Source organism: Impatiens glandulifera, chromosome 6, assembly GCF_907164915.1.
Source record: "Impatiens glandulifera chromosome 6, dImpGla2.1, whole genome shotgun sequence".
NCBI classification, from domain to species: Eukaryota; Viridiplantae; Streptophyta; class Magnoliopsida; order Ericales; family Balsaminaceae; genus Impatiens; species Impatiens glandulifera.
Window position 1 is genome coordinate 10,519,908 of NC_061867.1, and position 9,253 is coordinate 10,529,160.

Consider the following 9,253-nt stretch of genomic DNA (forward strand, 5'->3'; position numbering starts at 1 on the left):
ATGTATTGCAAATTTGAATGAATTAGAGGCGCTGTTACGGTGCCAATTTGAATTAATTATATATGTTTGGAAGGATAATGTATGTGGTATATGTGATACAAATTCAAATGAATTAGATTTGTTTGAAGTGATAGTGATAGTGGTATATATTAGAATAAATTTGTATTTGAAGGGAGAATTTGACTAATATATTGAAGGGTCTGGACGCAGATTTGAGAATGTTATTTGAGAAGTTATAAAGACTAAAATTGATAGTAATGTTAGTGCAAATTTGAGTGAATTATAGATGTCAAATTTATTTTTAGTTGTTATATATATATTTAATGTGAATTTGACACGAAATAGGTAAATAATATTTTTTATACTGAAAAATAATTTTAGCATATAAATAAATAGAGAAATATTAAAATTTTGTTTTTTTGAAATATGTAGGTATGTTTAAATGTCGAAACAAAATACATTTGTTATCTAAGTCATGTTATTCTATTAAACTAGTATAAATACCGTGCATTTGTAATGATAAGATTATATATAAAATATTATTTATCTATAAATATTTTAGATAAAATTAATATTATTCAAATTTAATTAATTTGAAATTGATTTTAATTTGTAATAATTAAGTTTAATCTTAAACTTAATGTTAACGTATATTTTATTTCCTTGGAACCCCACTTAACCCCTCAATTGACCATCATCTCGTGACTCACATTTTTTTCATATGCCCTTTTTAACCCCTCGACAAATCACCCACTAATCTTAGTCGACCTCAATTGATGACACATCTCTTATCTCCTGTCAAACTCAACCACTAACCCCAATTAACTCTCATCTTGTGACTCACACTTTTTCATATACCTCTTAATCTCCTTGGCAAACCACCCACTAACCCTAATCTTGTGACTCAAACCTTTTCATATGCCTCTTTATCTCTCGACAAACCACTCACCAATCTTAGTCGACCTCTCTTTTACTCCAATTACTTCAACAAATCAACAACCACTTATCCAACGTCAAACCAACCACTAACCACCACCCGACCTTCATCTCGTGACCTCACACTTTCAAATGCTCGTCAAACCAACCACTAATTCCGACCCCACACTCGATAAACCACACCATCCGACCTCCATCTCGTGACCTCACACTTTCAAATGCTCGTTAAACTAACAACTAATTCCGACCTCACACTCGACAAACCACCAACCACCTGACCTCCATCTCATGACCTCACACTTTCAAATGCTCACCAAACTAACCACTAATTTCAACCTCACACTCGACAAACCACTCACCACCCGACCTTTATCTTGTGAGCTCACATTTTCAATTGCTCGCCAAACCAACCATTAATTTCGACCTCACACTCGACAAACCACCCACCACCCGACCTCCATCTCGTGACCTTACACTTTTAAATGCTCGATAAACCAACCACTAATTCCGACCTCACACTTTCAGATGCCTCGTATCATTTGTTTAAAAGTTGCACCACCATATATTATAGTTAAGAATGCATTCTTGAAAATATAAATTTATATGTTTTGGGATTCGAACCCTAATTAGTCTTATGCATGAAATGTAAACACTTTAACTGCTAAATTACTTGAGATTGTTGAAATAATTTTATTATTTTGTGTATATACATATATTTTGTATTTAATATTTATTATCAAAGAAAATAATATATATATTATTATTATTTTTTATCATTAATTTTATATAAATATATTTTTATCTTTTATTATATATTTATATATATATATATAAATTATTGATAAAAAAATATATATTTTGTATGATTAAGGTGAATATATATATATATATATTTATAATTATTTGAGAAAACATAATTAGGAAAGAAAAAAAATATAAAATAAAATATATTTATATTTAATAATGCCTTCTTTAAAATCTAATTTTGCATGTTTTGGGATTCAAACCTTAGTTTAAAGCATGAAATATGAATATTTTAATCGCTATATACTATTTGAAATTAAAATTGTTGAAATAATTTTATTATTATTATATATATATATATATATATATATATATAAAAGTTTTTTATTTTTATTTTTTTCATCATCTTGTGACTCCCAAAGCTTAACCCCTCAATTGACCATCATTTTGTGACTCACATTTTTTTCATATGCCCATTTTAACCCCTCGACAAATCACCTACCGATCTTAGTCGACCTCAATTGATGACACATCTCTTATCTCTCGTCAAACTCAACCACTAACCCCAATTAACCCTGATCTTGTGACTCACACTTTTTCATATGCCTCTTAATCTCCTTGGCAAACCACCCACTAACCCTAATTTTGTGACTCACACACTTTCATATGTCTCTTTATCTCTCGACAAACCACTCACCAATCTTAGTCGACCTTTCTTTTACTCCAATTACTTCAAAAAATCAACAACCACTTATCCAACGTCAAACCAACCACTAACCACCACCCGACCTTCATCTCGTGACCTCACATTTTCAAATGCTCGTCAAACCAACCACTAATTCCGACCTCACACTCGATAAGCCACACACCATCCGACCTCCATCTCGTGACCTCACACTTTCAAATGTTTGTTAAACCAACCACTAATTCCGACCTCACACTCGACAAACCACCAACCACTCGACCTCCATCTCATGACCTCACACTTTCAAATACTCACCAAACCAACTACTAATTTCAACCTCACACTCGACAAACCACCCACCACCCGACCTTTATCTTGTAACCTTACATTTTCAAATGCTCGCCAAACCAATCACTAATTTCGACCTCACACTCGACAAACCACCCACCACCCGATCTCCATCTCGTGACCTTACACTTTTGAATGCTCGCTAAACCAACCATTAATTCTGACCTCACACTTTCAGATGCATCGTATCATTTGTTTAAAAGTTGCACAACTATATATTATGGTTAAGAATGGATTCTTGAAAATTTAAATTTATATGTTTTGGGATTCGAACCCTAGTCAGTCTTATGCATGAAATGTGAACACTTTAACCGCTAATTTACTTGAGATTGTTGAAATAATTTTATTATTTTGTGTATATACATATATTTTGTATTTAATATTTATTATCAAAGAAAATAATATATATATATATATTATTACTATTTTTTATCTTTAATTTTATATAAATATATTTTTATCTTTAATTTTATATATATATATATATATATATATAAATTATTGATAAAAAATATGTATTTTGTATGATTAATGTGAATATATATATATATATATATATATAAAATTTTTTGAGAAAAAATAATTAGGAAAGAAAAAAAATATAAGATAAAAATATATTTATAGTTAAGAATGTATTCTTTAAAATCTAATTTTGCATGTTTTGAGATTCAAACCTTAGTTTAAAGCATGAAATATGAATACTTTAATCGTTATATGCTACTTAAAATTAAAATTGTTGAAATAATTTTATTATTATTATTATTATATATATATATATATATATATATATATATATATATATATATATATATATATATATATATATATATATATATATATATATATATATATATATATATATATGTATATATATAAAAGTTTTTTATTTTTATTTTGTTTATAAAGATTTATGGGTTTAAGAGACATATTTAAAAAAATGATATAAAAGTTGAAATATTTTTTTTATCTTTTCTCTTAAAAATTTATAAATTCTTCTTGATAACCATTTTGTGACTCGATATATATGTTATATTACATTCTTAAATAATAAATTTATTATTTTCTACTTATAAGAATTTGCGTATTTGTAAATAAATTAAAAAATGACATGAGAATTGACCGAATTTTTATCTTTTATTTTAATTAGTCGAGTATTTTACTTTCATTTTAAACATTTTAATCGTTTTTACACAACATATTTAATGTTTAATCGTGACAATTTTGTGTTGATAATTATGTAAAGATCAAACCCAATTTGTGTGAATCCAATCCATCCTACTAGTCTAATTAACAAATATAATGCCTAAAATTTATATGAACCTACATGAGTTATTGCACACTAATATTGAGTGGAGTCTTCAATATTTCTTATAATATATCAACTTTATATTAGACTAGATGTCATGATTTTTTTTAATAATTCAGTAACTTCAACAAAATCGCAATTGGTGTAATGAAATAATTCACTTAAAAAATAAATACATATGAACTACACATGTTTTCAAACAAGACAATTTAACCATTAGAATTACAAGCATATGGCTTAAGATTTTACATTTATAAGTTATTTAAAGTTTTAAACCTCCTTTAGCAAGTTAATCCTATTTGTTATTCACTAGTTACAATTTAAGCTCTCTTAAAGTTAGCTATCCAATACTATTAAGTCCTTATTTTCTTTCTCATTTTCCTCAATATCCCAAACACTACCCCCTTCCTCACTTCCATAAGCCCAACTACACAATAGATAATAGAAAAAATTGACCACACTCAAAAGTGTAATAATCCAATAGTAATAATCATAATGCCCCCTATTTAAATTATTAGATATCCAACTCACTTTCCCACCTCTTTTTGTCACATTATCCACAATCCCAACTATAAGAATCCCCACTAAATTCCCAATTGCCATTCCAACTGAAAATAATGCCACCCCAATACTTGCCATGTTTTTTGGTAGCTGAGAATAGTAAAATTCAATCTGCCCAATTATGTTCAAACCCTCGGCTAACCCGGATAGGCATTGTTGAGGCACCAACCACATCGCAGACATATACACTACCGCCTTCGGATTGTCACCAAATCCTTCCCTTATTGCCCTTAACCGCCTTTCCTTTTCCACGAGGGCGGAGATGGCTAAGGCAATGCATGATAGGAGAAGACCGGTTCCCATCCTTTGCTTCAAACTTAGGCCTCGACTACGTTTGGTGACTTTCGAGATGCGTTGGACAAGGACACAGTCGTAAATGGCTACCCATATGATCATTGTGAGGATTCCGAATGCGCCAAATGAGCCGGGTGGGATTTGTATATTAATGTTCTTGATGAAATGTCTGTCCATTGTGTTGGCTTGAAGGACCAAAAAGGAGTAGAGGTTCATGGATACAGCCATCATGATGCCTGTTGACCAAATGGGGAGGACTTTGATAAGTGCTTTTAGCTCTTCCACTTCTTGGACTGTGCATAGGCTTGAATTGTTTGGTGTGCCATCAGAGTTCAAGTACTCCTTTTCTGGATATCTTATAAGACACGCTTTGTTCAAAAATCTAATAAACAATGCCAAACATATGAATCATATAGTTAGATATAGGCAAAATAATGATTTAATATAGGAAAACATGTTATAAAAACCTTAATTAGGCAAAAACTACACCACTACAAACCAACTTCTAAAAACATGATTTTTGACACGGGACATCCCAATCACCCCAACTTAATAGATGTCCTCAGTTTATCTCTAGTTAGTTAGAACTCTAGAAGTGATACACATGACAATATTTGTTCCTAATATATTGGTTCTAAAACCATGGTAAATGTCCCGGACTTAGGGTCACCGACACTTGTGAGGTTATAGACTATCATACCTTAATTAAACAAATAAATGGATCACCACAAAACCCTAGCCACTAAAGTGTACTAATGAATTTGCCATGTACTTATAAGGAGTCCATATATATATATATTTTGATTTTTTGATATGGAACATTACAATCTCTCCAAGTCAATAACGACAGAACAAATGACATTATTTTACACACGATATTGATCAACATTTAAGGAGGGGATTTTTTTTTCAATATATCACTTTCCTAGTAATGTACATAGTTTAACAAATTGTGGGTTGTATCTAGACATAAGAAGATACCTTAGTTTTTGTGTTGGAGTAGAAAACAAAGAATCCTTCTTGTGATGATACCATATTTCCATATTACTAGACTCTTTAGGTGGAAAAGGAATATCCTTATTATTCATGGCGCCATGGATGACACGAACAAAGCCTTTGATCATGTTCTTGTTGGCTTTCACCTTCACATAAAGGGAAGAGCCTAATAAGAACACAATGGTAGATAATATCGACAGCCCAACCGTGACGCCAAATCCAATAGCCCAACCAAATTTCGTCTGGATGTAGACAATGACTGTGACCGAAAACAATATTGAGATCCCAACTGATGCATAGTACCAATTGAAGAAGCTTTGGAGAACTCTCTCATTCTTCGGGTTTTCTTGTTTGTTGAATTGATCTGCTCCAAATGCCATAGAACAAGGGCGAATGCAGCCAGCTCCAATGGAGATTAAAGCAAATGATGAGAAGAGTAGTGAAAGTTGAGCTGCATCTGGCATCATGCAGTTATTGCTATTAATGTTCTTGTTACAAGGTGGTGGTCTTGCTTCTTTAAATAAGGCTGTGAACCATAGCATAATTAATCCCTGGTTTATTCACAAAAGAGGAAACTTGTTGAGGTTAGAAAAAGATTTATGGAAAAATTTCTTACTTTTTTTTTGTTTCTTGCATATTTATGGAAAAAATTATTCACTTACATTTTGTTTGTTGAACTTTAGTAATGACCCATATTGCTTTGCTCATCATTTTTCTTTTTGTAAAAGATATTTTTTCATTGATCCACAATTTCGTGATCATAACAGAGTATAGACCAAAACAAGTTACACACTAATTATCACATGTGTTGATACAAAATTTTAATCAAAAGGCATAGTCAATGTACCAAAATTGAAAAAAAAACAAAAAACAAAAAAGCTATAGAGAAACATCATAAAAAAAGTTTTGTCCATTGTAAATCAATGATTGAGATTAAAGAGATGTAGAGTTTTGTAAAGATGATTTAAGAATTTATCCGAGTAACAAAAGTAACACTAACAGTAATTTAAATAATTTTTTAGAAGTACAAAAAAGCATTATAATCAACTGTTATTTTGCTTATGATGATGACATTTAGATATTTTTTGAGATGTTTTTTTTTTTATAATTTGTAACAGCTTATGTCATAATTGTAATAAATTGTTTTTGTATAAATCATTGAAATTTGTTTGATCATTTCCAAAAAAAATATATATCACAACATCGCTAAGCAAAACGAGTCTTTTATGAAAGTTCAGAAAGAAAAGATATATCACGACATCGATATATATAATAACTATACACAGGTGTTGCTTACCAATGAAGTAACTAGGGTTCCAAGTGCAATGATATGAAAACGACCAAAGTAAGAATCAGAAAGCAAAGCCCCAAAGGCAGGCATGAAGTTGGAGATGGCATTCCACAAGAACATTATGCTCATCCCATATGCATTGCTCAAGTGATACTCATTTGTTAGGTACAATATCATGTTTGCATGAAGCCCAATACTAGCTACCTTCTCAAATGCTTCATTAGCTGCACATCATAAATTTTGCATGTTTTTTTTCCACAAAATTTAATAGTGAATGAAAAAAAAGAAGATAGAAGTAGAGAATGACTGATAAATGATCATGATTACTGAAGTATTACCTATGACAAAGGGAACAGTCATTAGACCTCCTTTTCTTCTTCCTCGAGCCTGATCTTGATTAATGATCGATTCCATTGGAATTAGTACTGGTGTTGAAGATATCTCCATTCTTAGTTTGCTAGAAAAAGAGATCATATGATTATGATAGTTTAGTTTTCTAAGAGATATGATATTGTTAGTGAGTGGATGGAGAAAACGAGGGGAGCATGAGTTTTGGGCCTTTTGGCATGTATTTTTGGTTTTAGACTTTTAGTTGATATCTACTTATAAGTTTGAAACAGCTCTCTTTACTAATAAGTATTTTCTCTCTAATTTGGATTTCATTTTTGAAAAGTAAAGTTGAGAACATTATTAAATAAACCCTTCAAGTTATTTCTTGATTTGATATATATAAATTAGTCCTCAAACTTTGTTTTCTCTTATTTAGGCACCTCAAGCTTTTATTTGTCTTTTCCAATTTTTAAATCAGAATTTTCTTTTTCATGACAACAATATCTCATGTTATAAGCCTCAACTTTTATAGATGTGCTTTTATATATAATTGAATATAAAACTCTTATTATTTAAATCACCCTTATCTAATATTAATATTATTAATGTAAATATTTAAACTAATTTAGTGAGATATATAAGAAACTGTTTGTGTATAAACATAGTTTTAAACCATTGAAGAGACTTTTAATATAAAACATATAAGAACTTCACAAAGAAATTATATTTATTTATTATTAATTTTTTAGAACGACGAGTACCGTTTATTTTTTAGAGTGCGACTATTCCCAACGAGTATAATTATATTGGGCACCAGAAGTTAACATGCATCTATGGGCTCCAAAAATAACTGGGGAAGGTGAACACACTTTTTTTTGCAATTTTTATAATAATCACTACAAGCATTTTTAGATGGTAATATTATTGCATAGTCATTGGAAATAAGGAGCATTAAAAATAAAAGTATTGACATCATTCTCATCATATTTATCTAAAAAGGATAATATTTGTAAGTTTAATTCCTACTTAAAAATATTTTATAAAAAAAAGTGATAGGAGATCATTCTAACTTACCCGATCAAAAATCGAATCACAAAAAATAAATATATATCTTCAATAAGTTAGTCTATAGGTTACATATTTGTACAATTTATGGACCACAAATAACTTATAATACACAACAAATAAATATATATCTTCAATAAGTTAGTCTATAGGTTACATATTTGTACAATTTATGGACCACAAGTAACTTATAATACTATTAATTAATAATTCAACAATTTTAAATATTGTGATACCCATAATTTAATATAGCAATTGATGATGAATATTTCAAATATTCTGTATTACATTATTAACTTTATTTGGTCAAACTTCCATACTTTCAAAGCTTTTTATTTACGTATGTAATCTAGTTAATTAATTTACGAGATGGGATGAGGGAGAAATAAATATGTGATTGCTTAAATGAACTAGAGTATTATAACATTATTTAGTAAATAATAGAATAATTTTTTAACAAAACTAATTAATTTCATTATCTACATATCATCCCAAAATAATATGTTCACTTACATAATAAGACCAACTATTTTTTTTTTCATTATCTGAATTAACTTTTCGATCTTCCAAATTTAACTCCTACCTATTATATCAGTAACAAATAAATATGATCAAAATAAAATAAGTAACTAATAAACAATTCAAACTAATAATTTTACATATATTAGAAGGCGGTTGTAGCATTCATGATAGAACG

At 29.5% G+C, this 9,253-nt stretch overlaps 1 protein-coding gene across 1 annotated transcript; it reads right to left on the reverse strand.

Moving 5' to 3' along the window:
* Window positions 1–4,355: 4,355 nt before the first annotated feature.
* Window positions 4,356–7,608, reverse strand: LOC124943130 (protein NRT1/ PTR FAMILY 1.2-like). The gene is made up of 4 exons (XM_047483686.1): window positions 7,500–7,608; window positions 7,168–7,385; window positions 5,856–6,421; window positions 4,356–5,256 (listed from the first exon to the last, which is right to left on the reverse strand). The coding sequence occupies exons 1-4, from the start codon at window positions 7,606–7,608 to the stop codon at window positions 4,356–4,358; spliced, it is 1,794 nt and encodes a 597-aa protein (XP_047339642.1).
* Between the last annotated feature and the right edge of the window lie 1,645 nt (window positions 7,609–9,253).

Coding starts and splice junctions, on each gene's coding strand:
- LOC124943130 (XM_047483686.1), bottom strand. CDS start 7,608: ATGGAGATATCTTCAACACCAGTACTAATTCCAATGGAATCGATCATT. Junction 7,386..7,499: donor GACTGTTCCCTTTGTCATAG/GTAATACTTCAG, acceptor TATGATGTGCAG/CTAATGAAGCATTTGAGAAG. Junction 6,422..7,167: donor GAACCCTAGTTACTTCATTG/GTAAGCAACACC, acceptor TGAATAAACCAG/GGATTAATTATGCTATGGTT.